Raw genomic sequence first — 21773 nt, 5'->3', positions numbered from 1 at the left:
GCTTCTGGTACCAGACTGATATCTCTGTCTTGGAAGGTGTGGACATAAAAGTTATGGAATTAATTAGGTAAATATCAGTCCTTTGCCTAGTTTTTCTAATCTGTTCCCAGCTCTACAAACGGAAAGGTATTGTGTTTGCCAGAAAACTTGGGCAAAATTATAGGTGAAAGGAGGCTCCCCCCCCGGCAATGAAACAAAATGTAAGTCAAAATCAACTTTATAATGGAAAGTGGCTTAGAGTTCCTCCAAGCCTGATTTTATTTTGCTTTTCTGTTTTCACTTCAGAGTAATTCCATTAATCTCAGTAGAATTACTCTGATACATTACTGCAGTAACATCTGGAGATTCATGAGGTACCTCAGTAGTCACCAAAAATTTTTATACAAATTGTAGACAATCGTGTAGATACTTTACTGTTGCCCTCTAATACTGTGCAATACAATGTATTGGCAGGTGCTGTAAATGATATGGCATCCAACCCTGGTTATTACACTGAGTTGGTGGAAAAGTCCTTAGGAACGTGCACTTTAGCTACTGATGAAATTGAACGAGATTTACGTCGCTCCTTACCTGAGCATCCTGCGTTTCAAAGTGACACAGGAATTTCTGCACTCAGGAGAGTTCTTACAGCTTATGCATACAGGAATCCCCAAATTGGATATTGTCAGGTACAGTAGTTTTGAGACTCTTAGTGTTGGTTGTCTAAATATTAGCTCATGATGGCAGTATAGTGGCACCTCATAAAATCAATTGCATAAATATGTAATGGATTCTTCCTCAGTGGTTAACTTTGCTTATTTCATCCCACTATGTAACATGAGTTTTTACATTGTACTTGAATTTGTTGATAAATGCTGTCATGTCCACTTCATGTATGCCTTTGCATTCTTACTAGACTTTTAGCACTTAAAAATATTTTATGTAGTTTAAATACTATGCTGTGTATTTAATAATAGGGAGGTAAAAGTCTTATATTGGATACAGCTGTAGGTTATCCTAGTGCTCTAAAAACATGCTGTAAAGTGCTTTCAGAAATACACGTTTTAACAAATGACAACAGCTGTGTTTTCAGTATCTTTTCTTGTAAATGCTTCCTTTCCTGTTTGAATGTTACAGGCAATGAATATTTTGACATCAGTACTTCTACTGTATGCTAAAGAGGAGGAAGCATTCTGGCTCTTGGTTGCTGTGTGTGAAAGGATGCTACCTGATTATTTCAATCGTCGAATCATTGGTAACATCCATCTGTCTTTTTATCTATCTAGAATTGAATGTAAATGATCGTTTATTAGGAACAAATGTAAGGAATGAGCTGAAGGCTGAACAGTGAAGAGAAACTTCCATTTGGTTCAGTATTCTGAGGTAGAAAATAGAAGTTACAGAGAATGTCCCAAGACTCCTCCTTAAGCAGAAATGGATATGATTTTCAGATATTGTCATTACTCTAGGCATAACTAATCAGGAAGTAGTCAATTAGACTATTATACTCTTCTTTTGGAATTATAACTGCAATTCATACTATTTATTTGAAACTTAGTCAGCTTAAATAAAGGAAAAAGTGTTACTCCAGGTCCAGACTTAGTCTTTGATCTCATACTCAGTACTTGCAGGTGTATATGCTAGAAGAAAATTGGATGTGGAGTTTCTCTCTAATTGCAGAGAGGGTGTATTGGCTGTCAGCAGAATCACTGGAAGTAGCCACGCACCTACAAAAGCACTAACAGGCTTTACAGCATGCAGCAAGGCTCTGGGCTCATGGACAGAGTGCATAGCTTCCAGCATAGGGAATGAAGCCAGTGGTTCCATGCAGCTAGGTCTGGGTTTGCTTTTACAACAAAGCTGCGTTAGGACAGGGGCTTGATTTCTGGCCGGTGCTCTGAGAAAAGTGTGCTTCTCTATATTAAGATTTGGGTGGTGGTTTTGTTATCCTTTCCCTGCAGGTGCCTTGGTAGATCAGGCAGTGTTTGAGGAGCTCATCAGGGTTCATCTGCCTCAGTTGACAGACCACATGACGGACATGACTTTTTTCTCCTCGGTCTCTCTCTCCTGGTTCCTTACCCTTTTTATCAGTGTGCTGCCTATTGAAAGTGCAGTCAATGTGGTGGACTGTTTCTTCTATGATGGAATAAAGGCAATCTTGCAGCTCGGTCTTGCAGTGCTGGAATACAACATGGAGAAGTTGCTGACTTGTAAGGATGATGCAGAAGCAGTCACTGTTCTCAACAGGTATCACTGTAACTGTTATTCTTATGGGCTGCATAGCAGCTGCTATCATTGCAAATAGATAAGTCATTCTGGGGCAGCTGAGAAGGCATCTGGCCAAAACTTCCAAAGGCTTCAAAGGAACTAGGTGTTCATCTCAGGACAAAGTTTGGAAGGGGTGGCTGGAAAGTGTGCCTGGATCCTCTGAAAATCCCATCCTCCATTAAAGTTCTTCTAAAACCATTGCCATTTTGTGTATTTTAAAGTAAAAACAATGTGGGTTTTGCCTGGAATTTGTATCACTTATAGAAGGTGGCTTCCCTTAATGATGAGGTAAACTAGAGCACCCTAAGACTGTTCCAAACAGTTTGGGCATCAACTTACTGACAACATTAGTACATGCCGGGGCCTTGCAGCGGGACCGGAGTGGCTCAGCTAAGAGGCAGCGAGCGTTTGTAGTGGTGATGCTACTTTGAGGTCCTGCTGAGTGCCCTCCTACTCATACCTGCACCCTGCTGCTCGAAAGAAGACAGTTATAGCTCAGTTCTTGTAGTTTAGGCTACTGACTCCTCTCCTGCTAATGGCTTAAAATAGAAACAAAAAAACCCAAAATGCGATGAGGACAATCATGACCAGATGTTTGTTTTATATTAGCATTTGAAGAATAAATTCAAATATGCAATATAAAGTGCATTTTAAACTGATGTATTGCAAGCAAAACTTGCAGTTTTTTCCTTCGCTACCTACCTAAATTCTGTTGCTGCTGGGATTGTGTATTGCTGTAGGAGTCACCAAGTTATGACTGTTAAGAACTGATAATAAGAATTTCCTTTTAACGAGACTTTTAAATGTTGCATGTTTAAATAGGGTAGGAGCTACAGAATTAGTGAGGAAAATGTAATTTTTATTGTAAGAGACCGTGCAGCCTGGTATTTATTGTAAAACCTAGCTGTACTCATTTAAATACTTAACACTTAAAACACCTAAGAGTAAGAGCACATTCACCCAGTTTAAACATATTAAAATTTAAAATCTAGAAGTGTGGTGAAATTTTAATTTTCACTTGAACAAAGCAAGCTTCTGTTTCCACTTCACACCCAAGATTTTTATGATTATTACAAACTCCTTTTGAACTCTTGCTTTCAACATTTTATATGGCTGTAACACTTCTGTTGCACAAGAAAAAGCAAGCTGTCAGTCTGTAGATACGTGTGCCTCAATGTGGGCAAAGGAATTGGCCAGCCTCCATAATGGATCTGTTTAGGCTGGTTATATAGGTATGATGAATAGGTGCAGATCAGGCATGTCTTGGCTTATGTATCTGCGGGAATTAAGATTGCCTCGGTCACAGTTTAGGACAAGCCTCTTTTCTTCTCTCCCTGTTATGTAGTACAACCTTGCTAGATGGGTTAGAGAACCAGGGGAATGCCGAGTGGAAGGGACCTTGGCAAGTCTCTGGTCTAACTTCCCACTCAAAAGAGGATTACTGCTAGCACTAGATCACGTCAGCCGTGTTATTGTCTAGCTGGGTCTTAAAAACTCCCAAGGCTAGAAGCTGTACAACCTTCTCTGGGTAGCCAGTTCTCATGTTTGTTTATATTTGTTACTATTACAGCATATTTGTGCTACTCGTGATGATATTCTTTGCTATTTCCCATTCTCTGTGCACTTGTTCTTCAGTAGATGCTGATGTTGTCATTTTGTTGTGATAAACTGGTTCCTGCTGATTTCTCGTGTGTTTGCTTTGTGCAGGTTTTTTGACAGTGTCACTAACAAAGACAGTCCTTTGCCTCCAGCTGTGCAGCAGGGCTCCAACCTCAGCGATACGAAGAGTGACCATCCAAAAGTGGACATCACTAATTTGATCCGAGAGTCAAATGAAGTATGTGTTCTTGTGGGTATGTTTTCACATCCCATGCAGTGTTTACGTTGCATTGGCTATCTTAAAAATAGTGCAGCTGCATTGTAGAAACTAGAGCAGAAAATCTGTCTAGATGAGTAGAAATTGGACTGTATTTTGTTGAGCCTCACTGAAAACCTCATAGGTTATGGGATAGGGGGTTTTTTTGTATTGTTTTGGTTTTTTAACTGCCTGGAATGTGCTTGCTAGGCTGTCCTGAGTGGAGTTCACTAGGTACATCACAGGTCATGTATTGCCATCACTCATTCACTTTATTAGTATGCCAACGAAATGACAAAGTACAGCAGAAACAGCCTAGTAAATTGCATTTACTGATTTGAGATGATTACTGCATATTGTAGATATTGGTAACATTGGTAACAACCTGTGCAGGAAACTGTGTACTGGAGTAGTTTGTTATATGGATTAATGACTAGTTAGAGATGTGTTGGGTGAGGAAGACCAGTTATGATCTTTTAGCACTTCCTTTCAATTTGCAGTTTGATTTCTGCAGCATCTAGCTTTGCAGCTTTGCATTGGGGAGGAAATATATCTAACTTCTTCTCCTTTTGTCCTCAGGTTTCCATGAGGTGTTTCCTTCCTTGGCATGCTTTGTATCAGAGTATTAATCCATTTGTAGATAGGTTTCTGCTCAGCCCACCTGAAGTGAAAGGCAAGCTGAGAGAAAAGATTTCTTCACATTTTGTTTTTTCTATTAGCTGGCTTCTTTTATCTATATGATACATTTTTTTTCTTTTCTGATTCTCAGTCGTGTTTCTAGTGAAAAATCTATAATACATCTCTCTTGGAAAAATGTCGTGGCCTTGACTCAGAAAAGATTAACTAACTGTAATTTGTATAATTTAGGAACTAACTCTCTTGATTTTTACTGAGAAGAGGGCTTTGCCTTTAGTGGGGTGAACAAAGACAAGAATCAAAGTCAGGTTCTCTTGGAGTGTCTTGGGCTAATCATATAAAAAGTCTGTGCTTCTGCAATCAGTATTGTTTCACAAGAATGTTATACTGAAGAATCATGTTTGTAAAACACTAAGATTCTTGTAAGAAGAGTTGCAAACTATTATGGGTCTTGCTTGTCATGGTGAGATCTCATAGTGAGGATGAATACTTGCAGAATAAAGAACAGAGTTGGTAGATAATGAAGTGCTGTATATTGCATTCTGAAGTGTAAGCTGAAGCTTTCACAGAGATGGAATCATTACTGCGAGACAAAGCAAAAGAAGCTCCCTTTCTTCTTCCCCTGCCTTTGCAGGCAGGTGACTGGACCAAAGCAATAGCCTCTGACTTGGTTATGGCTCTTGAACATTGGTTTGGGCAGATCCTTGAACCTGAATCTCCCACTTCCAAGTTGACAGCCCTGTTCCTAGGCCTGTATCTCCATTTCTATCTCATAGCCCTTTTTTTGGATGCAAATTTTTATCTGCAGTTGAAACTGAATTTCTTCAGTGCTGGTAAGTGTCACAACCCCTTGTTTGAGAACTGCTGATACAAAGTGAGAGTCAATTTCCTGCTTCCCATTTTGACCAGACAGTTAATTTCAACACAGTTCTGTTCTGGTGAAGGGTTTTATTTTCATATCACTGTAGAAATAAAATAAAACAAATTTTGAAATGGGAAGATTGCTGCAATGAAGAGTTGCCATTCTGCAGATAGGTCTAGTTACAAATCATGAATGAGTGAACAGAGATGTTCTTTGTGATAGTGTTGCTTCGCATGGGTGTTCACGAGATAAATGAGATTAAGTGAAAAGATATGGAGTTGAATTTTAAAATGATGCTCAGTTTCCTGCCTTTATGACTCAGGTACGAATGCAAGACTCATTCTTTGGCAGTCTAATCAGGTGTGAAGAAGTCATGTTTAACCAGTGAATGGAAGAACGTGTAACATTTTATCACATCACACTAATTCAGAGTTAGATTATAAATCTTGTTTATGTTCTTACTGAGCCCGTTACACAATAGCAGTGCCCAGAAGCCAGACCAGGGAATGAGTTGTGATTCAGAGATGCAATTTCTCTCTGCTTCCTCTTTGTTCCAAGTCAGAAGTCTGCTGGTAGTGGTCTTCACAGGAACATAGAAATACTGTTCTGGAAGAGAACTCCACAGGTCATCCAGTTCAAGCTCCCTGTCTAGCATACACCCAGATCATCCTTGAAAAATGTCTAGTGTTGTTAAAACTCTGCAACAAAAGAGAATCTGCAAAAACCTTAGCCCATTGTAGGGTTTCTCTGCCCTTGTCAGAAAATATCCTAATATCCAGTACAGTTCCTCTTGGATGCTCATAAAGTGCTATCGAGGACAGTCAATTGCAGTTTTCTCTGCAATTCCTTGTTGCTATTAGGTTGTTGTTGTTCATCACTTACCCTTTCAACTCTGATCTTTTCTTTTTCTAGATTCAACACAACCAGTTCCTCTAACCTTTCTTCATAGCTTGTTCTCAGACTCGTTATGACCGTATTGCAGTTCTTCATATCTTGTTTAAAGTGCATTGCCGAAAATGGGAGCAAAACACACTGTAGAAAAACTTCTGCAAGTCTTGTCTAGTTTGGTCTTTTATCACTCATTTGTTCTCAAAGTTTGTTATTAGAACCAGTTGTGCACATGCTGCATGGTGATCATGGTTAGGCCGTGGCTTCTTGGTTGCAGGTGTCGCTGAAGAGTGTCAAAAACCTTACAGAACTAAAAGATCCACTGTCTCAGTTCTACACACTAGACTGAGTTTCCTCAAGGAGGAAATTAAATTGATTTGACATTATCTTGATAAAGACCGTTGACCTGTTTTGATTTATTTTATCTGTTCCTGGTTAGATTTTAATTGTTTAATAATTTGTTCCATGATTTCTCTGGGAATTTGTTTCTAGTTTTTGCCTACTATCCCACTTTTCTTTAAAGATAAATGTATTTATTCTACTCCAATGCTCAGACACCTTTCCTGTGCTTCAGAAATTCCAGAGGTGGCTAGGAACGGTTCAGAAATCACTTCAGCTAATTTCTAAAGTTCACTAGAGTGAACTTCAAACCCTGACAACACACACACACATCTTAGACTTTGCTGCCCTGCAGCAGTAGTCACAGTGTGATAGCTGAGGTGGATATAGAGCCGACACATGGTAAAATCCTGTCCTTTGTCTTCCTGCACATTGAACTAGTCCAGTTTCTTCTTTCTCCATCACTCTTTGAAACACCTGCCCTTTTAAAAATTATACTGTTTAGGGAGAATGTTAGTACTCTAATAAATGATTTTTTTTTTCTCAGAATTTCTGGGATCTTCCTTTGTGTCCATACCTGTATTGTACTTAGATGCAAGAAAAACAAAAATATCTGCTGAGATGTGTCTAGCAACAGTTGATTTCATGGAATGATGCTTTTCTTCTAGAGATATGGTGATATTCGATATGAGGATGTTGAGAGCATGCGCTGCAGGAACAGGCTTTATGTGATCCAGACCTTAGAAGCTACGACCAAGCAGAATGTGGTGAGTGACTTGGAAGAGCTGAACCCTTCCCTCTGATAAAATTGTTTCCCTTTTGGAAAATTCTGAGAAGAGCTACATTTTCCAGGGCCAAACATATAATGTTATACACTGAAATCCCTCTCGTCTGCAGGGTGTCTGTTAACTGAGGTTTGGCCTGTGACATTTTCAGTCTGTGAATCACAGCCTGACCCTTTGGTCCCATTACAAGTAACACCATTGCAGACAACTTCTAAAGGCTGGCATAGCTCTCACACTTTGCATTGACTGGAACAGGCTGGCCTGTATTTCTGTCTGCTGTTGTTAAATTGTTAATGCATTTCCCTTAGAGGCATAGAGCACTGTAAAATGTCCACAGTGCTACAGTAAAACAATTAATCACCTGCATTTTTACTCTGGGAAGCAATCCTAAATGTCATGGAAGAAATTATTGTACTGCATTCAACAAGGGTTGCTTTTTGTCTGTGGTATGTGTGGATGTCCCGTAATGTGCGTGGTGTGGTAGCTCTTCAGCTGCCAATATCATACTTTAAATTCAGACTCCTGAATGAAGGTGGAGGTTGCAAGGTGCTTCCTTTGCCTGTTTTCTTCAGTGGCTCATTTCCAATAACTGATGATAACACTAGTCTATTTAACAAGCAGTGCTCCTTTCTGTAGGAAACGTGGCTTGTAGCAACTGATACTAAATGCTGTTGGTTGTGTTAAGATGATAACTGTTGTATTTTTTTTTTTTTAATTTAAAACATTAGAATTCAGCTTCACTGTTGAAAGCTGAACATACATTTGCCCATTATAAAGGAAGCTGTATGTTATATCACTATAAATAATTGAGTTTTATTTCCTGTGTTTCATAGTGTAGGCTCCATGTATGCAAGTAATGTGACTAGCTTTAAGCTCCCTTTTTCTTGGAGAAATTATTTCTTTCAGTCTATAATCTTCTGATTGCTTTTAAAAAGAAGTTCTGTTCTTACTCCTAGTTGTAACATGCCAAAACCTGGAATATTCAAACAGTGTCTTTTAATGTAAGGTTAAGTCTCCCTTAACTTTATTCTACAGGCTGATTCCAAAAAAGGAAGACTCATTTATTAATTTTCTCTTAATTTTGTTTCAGTTACGTGTTGTGTCCCAGGATGTAAAATTCAGTCCTAGTGATCTTGAAGAGCTTTATGAATTATTCAAGGTAATGTACTGTTTTCCTCACTTACCAAACATCCATCTTTATGGTGGACTGTGTTATGGGTGTGAAACGGTTTTAACAAATTGTGTTGAATTTTTACCTCTGGTTTTACATGTCAGTTTTAAATCAAATTACATAGTTAACTTCCCTCATCTTTCACCCAGAGAGAGTTGTTGTTTCAGAAAATCTAATATTTTGTCTTTCTTTTGCAGAAGGAGCACTTTCTTTCCTGCTATTGGAATGTAAATAGTCCTGTCTTGCAACATCATGATGCCAGTCTGCCATATCTTGACCAGTATCGGATTGATTGCCAGCAGTTCAGGGTTCTCTGTCATCTCTTGAGCCCGTGGTCACACTGTGCAAACAGAGACTCGCTTGCATTGTGGACATTCAGACTGATCGATGAGAGCTCCGATTGCCTTATAAACTTCAAACAATTTGCCTGTGTTCTTGGTACGAGAACGACATACATATGTAGCACATTCACGAGGAAACTCTGCGTTGGGAGTAGTCCTGGAGCATATCGCCTTCCTTACACTATATAAAGAGCCTAAGGAGACTAGCCTCTTAACTTAGGGTCAAATACTCTGATTTTTGTCATGTGACAGTAAATGCAAAGACTGTTTAAATGGCAAGCCAAATACTCAAAAGTATATTTAGAAGCTTGAGAGTGGGAGCTACACTGTTTAGGTGAATGATAAAGGCTTTAAGTTACAGAACTATGATCTCATTTTCTTGTCTGTATTTCACCATGAAATAGCTAACACAAGGCTTTACAAGCTAGTAACTTTTCTGAGATATTAATCCCCTGCAGAGTAGTCTTCTATTTTGAGATTAAATTTAAATATGGCTTTGCCATCAAAGTCTCAGAAAATTAAGAAATAGTATGATCTCATTGCCCAGCCTGTTTGGTTGATGATAAATGCTTCCTCATACTAAGACATCTCATACACAGATCGTGCAAGACGACCAGTGCCTTATATCTCTGGGGAACTGAAAGTTTTGACTTACTACTCTGTTCCTTTCATCTTGTTTTCAAAGTGGTGGTGTTCAGGAAACAAAAATTTAAAGGAAAATGCTGAGGTGTTAGTGCTATGTTTCTTTGGTGCTGTGGTTTCATTTTAGTAAGTCATAGACATTATTAGTGTTCTTTCCTCAGTGTAGGCAAACCCCAGGCTCAGCTGCAGGTGACACTGCCTTCCTTAAGCTTCATCTCTAATTATACTCCATGTAAGGTAGGACACATGTCCAGTTCCAACCTCTCTGCGTTGTATTTGTTTAGGTTAAGAGGGTGTTTTAAAGTTTGGTCCAGTTTAACAGACTGTCTTGCCTCTTTCCTCTAACAGATACCATGTATAATGGAAGTTTCACTGACAAACTCAAGCTTCTTTTTAAGTTGCACATCCCTCCAGGTAAGTGAGAGGCGGTGGCATTTAGGGAGGGCTGTTCCTGGCTTTTATCATCTTTGCATGTTTTTTTTTCCTTAGCTTTACTTTTCTTCATGTTGTCACCAGTCCTGCTACAGTACAGTCTGATAGCAGTAATACAAATGCGTGTTTCTTCCAGAGTGATGTATTCTTTGGGAAGGACTTAATCTGCTCCAACACCATTTCTCTTCATAGGGACCATTTGTCTGTACAAAGCAAAAATTTGTCTGTACAAAGCTTTTGCTTTTTATCACTGCTTTGGTAATGCTTTGGAGCCCCAAAACCACTTTATCCATTTATTTATTGCAGCTTTTACTGAAGTAGAGTCTCTAAGCCCTTCCAAAGGTGATGATCTTTCAAAGGAAGAACTGATCCAGTTCAGCCAACTCAGTGGTAAGCTCCAGAGTGTGAGGCTTTGCCTGCAAAATATTAGAAGGAATCTATTAATTATCTCATGGTGAAAAATGGGAGGTCTCTTCTGAAAACTAGTAAAACCAGTAAAGTATATCACTGTTAACAAGAATCCATCGTGAAGATCTTCTGTAGAGTTATATTTTCATAAAGTAGTGCAGAATTTGTGGGCAGCTAGTCTGATGATTGAATTCAAAGGCTTACGTGGAAATAGGGGAGTGTATTTAGTCAGCATTTTTCAGCATAGTAGGCAACCTGTTGCAGTGGTTGTTGAAGTGATGGCCATTTCACTTTTGCATTCAAGGTTTAAAGGGATGATATTTCCTACCTCAAGAAATAAAATATCCAAATCTATAATTATTTAGAGGCACATGAACAAGCGTTTCAAAATCCTTTGCTTCCATTTTAAACCAAGTAAACTGAAAAACGTTTTGTGGGGTCTAAGTTTATGGAGTTGATTAAAATATTCTGTTTGGAAAGCTGTGTGGTTTTACTTCTTTGGAAGACAGATCCTTTTTGGTTTTTAAAAACTATCCAAAAGTACCTTATCTGTAATATATGGGTACTGTTCTCACCATTGTTCAAGACATGGGCCATGAACATTATGAAGATTACTTGCTTGATATAACTGATTGCAATTTCTTTTGTGATCTCCAGCCTCATGGTGGCTTCTGTTTTTATAAGAAAGTACACAAATGTTACCATGTGGTTTCTCCTTGGCCTAATCTGTGTTGAGAACGTAGGGGTTGGTGAGGATCTTGCTCCTTAAGGAAGGAATTTTTGATAAAAGGAAATGAACCATTGGTCCTTCTTTCTCAAATAAATAACTCTTCTTTTTCTTTTCCTAAACTGTAGTTTCATCTGTTGAGGATAGTCTTGAAAGTGATTCTTTGAAGAGCAGCCCAGAAAAAGGTAAAAAAATCCTGGAGACACGTTTGGTAACTGCGTGTCTTTTGGGGCGGTAGAGCTGGAAAAGTGTGTGGTGACAAAGTATACTGAGTAATGTCATCTCTAGTGTAGTGCTAACTTTATATCCACTTTTATAAGTATATTCCTGGGGGTGAGAGGGTAATGCAAACTCTTATCCTGTTTGGTCGTTGGCCCCACCACTCTGTTGAGAAGGAATGACATTGAGGATGCCAGTTCTTTTGCTCATCATCCCTCATGGGTAGCTCTTAGTTCTTGTTTGTTCCTTTTTTTTTTTTTTTATCAAGTAGGGAAGGGGAAGGTTGATATTCAGGCATATCTGAAGCAATGGCAAGATGAACTTCTTAAAAAAGAAGAAAACATTAAGGATTTGCCAAGAATGAATCAGGTAAACTGTCCGAGTCTTACTTAAGCCTGTTTTTGACTGCTATTTGTCCTTTTAACTCTTACTAGTAGTTTTCTAAGGGATTTGTAGGATCCCTTAAATTTCAGACCTTCACATTAAGCATTAGACTGTGTTTTTTTTAAACTGCTGTAACTGTAAGCTTATGAGGAGAGGGACTTTTGTACACACTTAGGTTTATCAGGGCTGGTCCATGCCCATGTTGTCATTAGAGCCGTTGTTGTACCAGGTGCCTAGCAGCAGCAGGCACTGGATTGAGATCACAATGTGTAGTGAAACAGGAAAGTTGTGTTGCTGTTCTCTGAATGGTCTCCTCTGTATCTCTCTGTAGTCTCAGTTCATCCAGTTCTCAAAAACTCTGTGCAATCTGTTCCATGGGGATCCTGAGGAGGAACTGTTATATCGGGCTATAGTGGTGGTTACCAGCCTCCTGCTGAAAATGGAAGAAGTTGGGAGAAGACTGCAGAGTCCCCCATCACCTGTCAAAAGTCCAGTTGCTGTTACAGAGATGCCTGCTGAGATCCCCAGAAAAGGGCGGGAGGAAAGCAGCTCTGAGCAGACTGAAGGCAATAGAGCACAGAGTTTGAGAGGGAACCATGAATGGTCTTTTGCCTTTGAACAGATTCTGGCATCCTTATTAAATGAGCCAGCCTTTGTGAGATTTTTTGAGAAACCTCATGACATAAAAGTTAAAATAGAGAGTGCTAAACATTTACAACTTAAAGCAAGAACCAGAATGTAATTTTCTTTACCTTTGACTCTGAATTAACCACATAAAGAGCTTACAAATGAAGGTTGTTACTATGGAAATTGAGTCTGATGTTTACATAGGGAATGGAGTTTGAAGAGTTAGCTTTAAATATCAGATTACTAGTATGTAATGTAAATAAAAATAGTGTGAAGCACAATCACTTTCTTGCATTGTTCATAAGTTTCACTCCAAAAAATGGACTGAATAATAAACTTTACCATGTTATTAAAGTATGCAACATTGCTTGGAAATACTGGATGTGACCTATTGCAAACCTGTCTGAACGACAGCTGTTACAGTGTGTGCTCTCCATGTTCATTTCTGTTACTGTGATAAAAGGAATGACTTCCAGCGATCTTCACTTAAAAGGAATATTGACAGCATAGAGGTTGGCTTCCAGGTTAGTTTAATTAGTTATTTTGAAACTTGCATGTGGACTAGGATCAAAGCAGGGTGCAGACTAAGAATAGAGGCTATGGTAGGCACAAGAGCGTGAGGTTAGAGAAGAAAGTTGCCCTGCTCTCCATCCCTCTGCTTCAGTGTTACCGATGGTCCTGGGCTCTTGCAGATTCCAGCTCCTCGTCAACAGTTTTGTAGACTGCATTCTCCCAGCTCACGTTTCAGTTTTTGCAACAAACAACTGGTTTCCTGCTTTTCTAGCTCAGCCTATATCTGAGTTCTCTTTCCCATTTTCATACCAGTCCTTCTACAATACGGGTGAAAAGGATGGAAGCTGCTTTGGTCATCCAGGCTGCACATGGATGCAAAAGCTAGTCCAGATTGCTGAAATCAAGGGGAAGCAGTGGCTAAATCTGTCTGACCACATGGTTGTTGCCATTCATCTTGCAAGAGGAGCCATTGTTGGCTTCTTAGGAGCATGTTGAAATGTGTGGTTTTGCTTGTGTTTGGAAAGCCCAAGCACAGACCGTCTTTAGCTGCTTCATAGTTAGCTGAATGCTGACCATTGAACGGCTAGGGACAGATTGCAATTGCTCCTTTGCCTGCCCTGAGTCCATACCTCAACCTAGTCATTATTCTTTCTTTACCATAGCTCTCTGGATTGTTGCTACTGTAATATTTTCTGTCTGCCAGGATTCATGGCAACAAGAAAATCCTCTGGAATCTGACTTGAAATTTTTAATATATAAAAAACGATCTCGTGAAGATCCTGTGGAGGCAAGCTCTGCCAGTGTTATTGCTGATAAAAGCTGGCCTTGTGCCTTTGGTAGCTGGTGCTAGAATGGGTTTAGAGAAAGAAGGGAGAGCTTGTATTTTAACAACAATAACAACAAAGCAAACTGGGACTCTGCTAAACTAGTTAAAAATGGTTGTTTCTAAAGCCTGTATGACAATCTTTCTCTGCAGAGCAGCATTATTTTTATACTGTGCATGTTTTTTGTAAAGAAGCACAATGGGATCATTCACTGAGGCTTTTCTTGCAATACTAATATGAATGAAGAATAAAATGAAATTCTGACTTGTGTTGCAAGCACTTGGTGAAATACCATCACTGCAATTGGTGTTAAAGTTCCCATGCTGCTTCTAAAGAATACAGTTTTGATCAGGAGCAATGAATTTATGAATTATTTCTTCTCTCCCCTATACTCTCAGGTATTAATGTAAAATAAAGTTTTATTGAATGAACAGTAACTCCAAAAACTATATCATACATGTGAGACATGAGGAAGATTTTTTCAGAAGCCTTCACAAAGTAATTACACTTGATACAATACTGATTTGTATTTTTATGCATAAAATATAAAAACTAATTTATCTATTCATATGGATAGGTTTCCGAGGCAAAATAGAGCAACACTGTGTTACTTTTAAAATGTATTTACTCACTGTTCTCCTAATGTTGTTTTAGAAATACAAAGCAGATGCTAATGTTCTAGTCCAGGACATATTCAGATAAGGTTTGCTCAGTGAGTAATTCTTCTGCAACTAGCTGTGCAGAAATTAATGGAGCCCCATCAAAACAGATGCAGCTGCCCATCCAAAAAGCTTTTGTAGGTTTCTGATGGATATTGTTAATTTCAAGAAGTAGTCAAAGCGATGAACGATTTGCTAAGCAAGGTAGCACAGAGATGGGAAAGTCTTAAAATTCAATGATGTTTTTTGGTTGAGAGCCAAGATGTTAAGATCTAAGTACAGAAGACTGTACTGAAGGAACCTGCAAAATATAGTAGCCTTGTGCCATTACTTGGTTTGGTTATGCAAAACTGAGCAGCTTTTTAAAATACCATTTTCTATTAGTGTCAATCCAAGAGACTGTAGAGTCATCACCGATTATGTAGTAGCGCTTGTCAGCTATCATATCTATATATGGAGAGAGATTACCAGCACATATATATATATATTTAATATTAATAGATTTAAGGTGAGAAGTTAGGATATGTAGAGAAACACTAACTTATTAACTGCATGGATTTTCTGTTCAATTTGCTTTTATTTGTTCCCCAAAAAGGGAATATCTTTAAATCGTTCCTGTAATACACCTGCAGGCTGATCCAGCAAGGCTAGTCAGAGTGGCCGGGCATCCAGCTTCAGCAGGACGGAGGCTGGAGCAAGGTTGCTTCCAGGAGGCTGGCAGTACTCCAGCAGCACTCCGGCAACTGCCTAACTGGCAGGTTCTTCCTTTTGGAGCCTGTGGATCACAGGCTGATCCTGTGGGAAGATCTAGATGTAGCAAATGCCAGCTATTTCCAAGGAGCGTGACCCAGAGGTGTGTTTGCTGGGCTGCTTCCATTGTGTGCCATAATAGTGAGGGACACTTGTGCTTTGCTGGTGACAGAGTAACTCTGGAGTTAGTGTCTAGCTCCTTTCCTTCCCTTTCATGTTGTGGGGATAGGCTGGCTAACAAATACATGCCAGTTTAGCTGGGATTGGGGGAGCTAGAGCAATATAAACTGTTTCCCTCTCTTCAGTCCCAAAGGGGATGCCTTGACATTAAAGCCCTGCATAGTCAGGGACAAGAGATCGCAATGCCATAGAGCTTTTTGGCCATCTGAAGTTCTCGGTGATGCAAAGATGAACCCAGATTCACATCCCATCGCATTAGGACGCTGCGGGCATGCACACGTCTGGTGCAGGAGGGCAGCTGCCACATGTAGCTGGGAATTTAGCAGAAGTGCGAGCAAGGAGTCTGGCAGTTGCAGAGCGTCTGACCCAGAATTACTCAGCCACTTCCCAAGGGGGGGGACTTTCCATTCAACTTGTAACTTGGAAGTTTTTTAGAAGTGTTTGTGAACTTTGAACAGTTAGTTCGCGAACAGGAAGCAGTGTGGTTAAGTGAGTACTGATGTGTCATTGCACGTATCTATGTTATTTTTTTTTCAGTAACAGTTTTCATGAAGTTATCTTTTTATTTTTTCATTCAGTCATAGGGAATAAATTAATATGTATCGTTCAGTGCAAAATAGACAGTTGTAGGGAGGATAGAGATTGCTAAGACTAGCACTGCTGTTCATGCAGTTTTAAAATTGCACTACATGCTGCAGTGTCACCGCTGTGACTTGGAAGCTCTGCCATGGTTATTTACCCTGAAACATTCGCCATGGCCGTTAGCATGCACTGCACAGGCCTGCCTAGTGGCTAGCCTGTTCTTGTTGCTGTGCTCGGAAGATGCCTCTTGTCAAACATAATGGTGAGCCCAGGGCGATGGGCAGCAGAGCTGCCATGTTCCTTGGTCTTGCAATAGAGAGGGTGCTGCTCAGGGAGCCCATCCCCGTTCCCTGTGCTCGACCACCGCGAGGAGCTGGCGGCTTGACCTCTTTCTGCGCCCAGCTCAGGGCTTGAACACACGAGGTGAGGGAATAGCTCAACTAATAGTAAATAAAAATACGAGCCCTTTGCACCATGGGGGAGAACTGCTTGTAATTCAACCAGTAGCAGGTCCTGGGATGTGGAAACGGTCACTGCCATGAGATTCAGCAAAAGCACTCTGTGTTTCCAGCTATTCCTAAAACAAGCCACTTATTCATCACTCTAGGGGCTAGATAATAATGTATAAAAAGACTTTGCTAGCACAGTGACTAAGAAATAGCTGTGTGTTGATTTTATTAGAAGTTTCTCATCCGATTGTACTATACAAGGTTCTTGATTGCGATTGCGGTTGTTATCTGGACTAAACCAAAAAGAAATATTCTGATTTGATTCCAGAAAACTAAGCTATTTCGTCTTTTTTTGCTATAGCTTTGTCACTTTACCAAGAAGGCAACACGTTTGTGGTGGCAAGTTGGCTTTTTATATGATGTGTTGTATGCAGAAGTACTGTAGGACAAATGGGGTGTTAAATAAAAATTTGTTTCACTTAAAAAAATAAAAATCCCTGTGTTTGAGGCACTATTATTTCTCACGATGGACTGTTTCAGAAGTTCCTTCAAGAGCATTGGTCATGTTAAAGCCACATTTAGTCAGTGCTTTCCAAAGCAAGGACCAAGCCAAAAACCATGCTTGGACACCAGCCTCCCCAGAAGTGGAGGAAAAAGGAAGAGGAGACCCAGATTTTGAAGCTTGGGACAACTTTACCCTTGCATATAGCCTGAGCTTGCTTCAGTGCAAGTGAGTTAGTTCAGGGAAATACCATTACTCCTTTTTTTGCATCCAAATTAAACATTTCCAGCATGCAGACATGTCTACACTGACTCTGATGCCTTGTTCTTTCTAATTTATGCATTGCCCCTATTGCTTCTGGCACTGGTCATGGAATCCCAGTCTCCCTCTTGAGCCCCATGCCTTCAGCTGTTTACATGTGTATATGCAATGGCTGCTGCTCTTGTGTCAACTGGAGAGCAAGGAGCAGATTCGGATCCCCAGCCACCCAGGGAATAACAGCAGCACATATTCTGTAAGAGGTCTTACAAGTATTCTTTTATTTCTTCTTTTTTGTTTTGTTTTGTTTTTTTTTTTTTAAATACTATGTACAATCTGTTTAAAGCTTGTCAAAATGCACAGGCTCCCATTCAATGGAGCTGTGCAGGGACATAGATTCAAGACAAGAATAAAATCTTTACTGTTCATCTTCATAAGACTCTGCCTTTTTCCCATTACAAAATACTTTTAAGAATAGTAACATTTATAAATGTTCAACAGCATATAAAATAAACCAAGATTTATACTTAATTCTAAAATTTTTTTCTTACTTTCTTTTTTTTACATGAAGTATATACAATATATACAGTAACTTTTCACTGTGTTTGTCAAACCAGCCTGATTATACCCACCAGGCTTTAGCTTATATGTACAAATATGCTAAAAGTGCAAGACTTTATTAATTAAAGCTGCCTGTGTTTTCAGAGGTCTGGAATTGTGTGGCCTAGATACATATTTTTATATATATAGATATACACTTACACACACATATATATGTATATTAAAAATACATATATCTGTACATCTATATCTATCTATATATATCTAGAGAGAGAGTATATAGGTGCTTGTGTATTAGAAAGCCTCAGAACATTAACGACTAATAGGTCGACACCAACACTGGAGCCCAGCCCTGATGCTGGCGGCATCAGTCACGTTCCTGCCCTCTGCTTGTCACCACCAAGTCATGTTTCTGTTTTCTCATAAGCACCTGGGGGCGTGTGAACCAAACCCACTAGCAACCCTCAATTCCAAACAGGTCCTAAAAACACAGGTCGTAGCTAACACCGAGGTAAACAAATACAAATCAACCTGAATAAAGAGCTTGCTTTAGTCATGTATTTTTTTTGAGAGTGAGTGATATAATAATATAAGGCAAAAATCCCACAGCCTGGACTCAGCCTGGAGACAAACCAAGCAGGGACCAAGCAAGCCCCTAAATGGGACTGTGGGATTTTGTCCTTTGGAGCATGTCTGGAAAACATGGCTCTACCCAGGAATAAAGGGGGAGGAACACATGATAAAGTGCATTTTATGTCTCTTGTTTTTGCAAGGCCAATCATCTCACATGTAAACATCCTTGCAAACCTCCTGTGCTCCTCACCGAGAGGCTGTGAGCCGGGGTGGTGGTGCCACCCCTCAGCCCTCCTGGTCTGTGCAGCCCAGCGCTGCCATCAGAAGGGCTGTGTCCATGGCACAGCCCCATCCGGCACATCCTACCTGCCCCAAACCCCTTCCCAACCCTCTTTTGTTGGACTTGCTTTCAAAGCCACAACAATGCCAGAAAAATACTGTGCCTTGGCTACCTCCCTACCAAGCCCTGTTAAAAAAACACGCCCCCCGCCAAAGCCCCTGACCCCAACCTCCACCCCCTCCGAGGTGCAGTTGATTGACACCTGCCCCATGTGGGCGATGGGACACTGCAGAACAGCCACGATGGTGTGTTGGGGACATGCAAGACAGGGAAATGCACGGCCTTTCCCTCCGCCAGCCTCACCTGGCCATAAATTGTGTACAATAGCAGAGCCCTAAAAAAAAAAAAAAAAAAAAAAAAAAAAAAAGTGTGTGTGTGTGTGTGTGTGTGTGTGTGTGTGTGCCTCCCCACTAACATGATGTGCCAAGGTAAGGCGGGGGGGAAACCAAACAACCCCCAAAAAAACCAGCAACCCTTCCTGCTCCAACCTCATGAGCAACCCTACTGTCTTGGGATGGGGAGGGGGAGACCCTAAAAGTAATAGTGCTTTAAAAAAAAAAAAAAGAAATATTATTTCCTCCATCAAGGTCTCCATGCTGGCCCTTGCTGGGGCCCAACACGTGACCCTGCAGCACAAACTGCCTGGGGCAAGAAAGACCCCTGTGCTCTCCCCCGGCCTTGGGCTCTAAGAGCCAAGGGTTGAGGCTGCTGTTATTATGTCAGATCCAGATTGTACCGCAAAGGCCGGTGCTCCACGTCCCACTGCCAGCAGTGAGGCAGCCCCGGCCCGTGGCTCTGCCGTAGCCACCATTACTTGTAGGGGTTGGAAATGGCAGGGGCAGTTCAGGCTGTGCCCGAGAGCAGCTGCTCAGGCACCCCGGTGCCCAGGGGCTGCCTGTGCCGGCTGGGTCACAGCCCCGGACCGCACTCGCAAGGCACCAGCCCCGATATTGTAACCCCAGGGGTAAGGGCTGCTGGGCACCTCCTCAGCCCTATGCCACAGCCCACTGCGCTCCCCACAACGCTGCTCGTGGCCGGGAGGCTGCACCTCCCCTCCGCCTGCTCTGCAACCCGCAATCCATCGCCGCTGGCATCCCTGGGAGGTGTGCACCCCAAAGCCAGCCCATGCCGGTGCTTTTGCCAAGGGAGGGGCCTTGGGAAAAGCCGTGGGCTCACACAGCTCTTGTTCGCATGCCCACCCCTGCCCTGGCCAAAACACCAAAGCAGCCCAGTGCCTTGCACCAGCCCCATGAAAGCTGCAGGTGTCCCCTGCTCCGGCAGCCCATCCTCCCACCACCACCACGGGCGATGCGGCACATCCAAACCCCGTCCCTTTCCCGAAGAAAAACCCAGCGGGTGGGAAACAGCCCCTTGTGCAACAGGGCCGGGGCACAGGGCCGGGGCAGGCAGTGAGTCACGCTGCACCCCGACAGAGCTGTCACGCTCCCGTTTCGTCCCCGAGCTCTCTGGGAAAGTCAGGCTGCTGCAATCTCTTTTGGTCAGGCTGAAACAGTAGGTTTTTCTGTCCCCGTGCTGCCAAGCTCAAGTGCTCACGCCTGGCCCCAAAGCTAATGAAATTCTCCCAGTGCTGCAGAGCAGAAAATGTGTGTGGCTGGTGGGGGAAAGCGAGCTAGCTGTAGATACAGCTGTACCGACAGCATTAGATATCTAGCTACAGATATATGTCCCACCAGCTATACCTATTTTTTTGTGCTTGCTAACTTTCCCACTTTGCCCCCCTGGCTTTTCTTGAAACACAGGCTGCTTGGGGTTGCTCGTGCCAAAGGCTGCTCCAGCGTCCAGCTGTTGTGGTGGTGTGAAGAGCCAAGAAAGCAGCTCGCACAAGGAAAAAAGCAAATGCCAAAAAAAAAAGAAAAAGCCAAAAAAAAAGTGTGCTTTGCTTGGACTTAACAGAGGTCACGAACTAACCCGTCCCGAAACCTCGCTCTGATTGCCAGATGGAGCTTTGCTGCTGGATGCACCTGATCCTAACGAACCATTTTCTTGCAAAGCTGATAGTAATGGTCTACTCCATCTCCTACATTTAGGCTCTAACAGTGCCCAAAGTTAGTAATCAGCTACTAACGCCTCAAAAAAATGTACATTTTCATTTTTCCTTTGGAAAGACACAAACAGTAGGGACACTTAACCATACACCCACTGAGGAATAAACTGGTTTTTCAATTCATAAATATAAACATAGAGTTAAAAAGTGACAATTTACAAAAATACAATTTATTGCTGACCCTACGGGCTTGTAACATCGTTTGTGTCGTTGTGAGCATACATTTCAGGTTCATCAAATTGAAACATGACCTAGCAAAACCACAAAGTTTGCTGTCATATGCTGTTTTATGCTTGCTTGTTTGTCTGTTTTCATGTATAGAAACATATACAACTACATCACTTGAAACAAAACAACCAAAAAAAAGGAGTAAGGATTCTTTGTCTGTAACCTGAAAAGTATTTGGCTACAGGGAGTAAAAACCATATAAATTTATCTGTACTTGTTAACCAAAATGAAACATAACAACTATCTTACTAGCTGCGATGTGAGCTGGTATAACAACAGTAAGAAATTCAGGCAAAAGTGGTGTTATGTAAATTAGCAGCATTATCCAATCTCCTGGAAAACAAAAAATGGCGAGACTGAGGTATAGAAAAAAGGGAAAAAAAAATCCACAATGGACCTACTACAGCGAAATGAGTTATGTACATGGCAATCCACCGGCGTCCTGCAGACCAGTACAGTCTGCGTATGTGCTCCAAACACTGGGCTAAAATTCACAGTGACTTTCAGCATTGAAGTCCTGAATGGAAAAGGATTTTCTCCATTGCAAAGCAATCATCATCTTCGTGGCGACCTGATAACTAACCTCCCTGCAGCCAGAAAGCCGTCACCTTCCAGTGGTACCACGGTGCTGGGCGAGGGCACGTACAGCTGCCGGAGCAGCATCACGGACCGGCTGCGTGGGAAGCCCAACCAACAAGGCGCCCCTGGAGCCATCTGCCCCCAGCA

The 21773-nt window shown here is 41.3% G+C and overlaps 1 protein-coding gene across 3 annotated transcripts in view; it reads left to right on the top strand.

Moving 5' to 3' along the window:
* TBC1D8B (TBC1 domain family member 8B) overlaps window positions 1–17014 on the top strand; it is a 41451-nt gene extending 24437 nt beyond the window's left edge. For 2 of the 3 annotated variants that reach the window (XM_068411781.1, XM_068411778.1), the window contains 12 exons: window positions 454–668; window positions 1117–1234; window positions 1941–2226; window positions 3955–4084; window positions 7496–7594; window positions 8703–8771; window positions 8981–9221; window positions 10115–10180; window positions 10505–10588; window positions 11462–11518; window positions 11821–11921; window positions 12268–17014. In XM_068411781.1, coding sequence (XP_068267882.1) covers window positions 454–668; window positions 1117–1234; window positions 1941–2226; window positions 3955–4084; window positions 7496–7594; window positions 8703–8771; window positions 8981–9221; window positions 10115–10180; window positions 10505–10588; window positions 11462–11518; window positions 11821–11921; window positions 12268–12678 — 1877 coding nt within the window. In that variant the 3' untranslated portion in view covers window positions 12679–17014. The remainder of the gene's footprint in view (window positions 1–453; window positions 669–1116; window positions 1235–1940; window positions 2227–3954; window positions 4085–7495; window positions 7595–8702; window positions 8772–8980; window positions 9222–10114; window positions 10181–10504; window positions 10589–11461; window positions 11519–11820; window positions 11922–12267) is intronic. The other variant, XM_068411779.1, reaches the window with a different exon arrangement.
* The last annotated feature ends 4759 nt before the right edge of the window (window positions 17015–21773 follow it).

The sequence above is a fragment of the Nyctibius grandis genome, chromosome 13, assembly GCF_013368605.1.
Source record: "Nyctibius grandis isolate bNycGra1 chromosome 13, bNycGra1.pri, whole genome shotgun sequence".
NCBI classification, from domain to species: Eukaryota; Metazoa; Chordata; class Aves; order Nyctibiiformes; family Nyctibiidae; genus Nyctibius; species Nyctibius grandis.
This window is presented reverse-complemented; position numbering and strand designations above follow the sequence as displayed.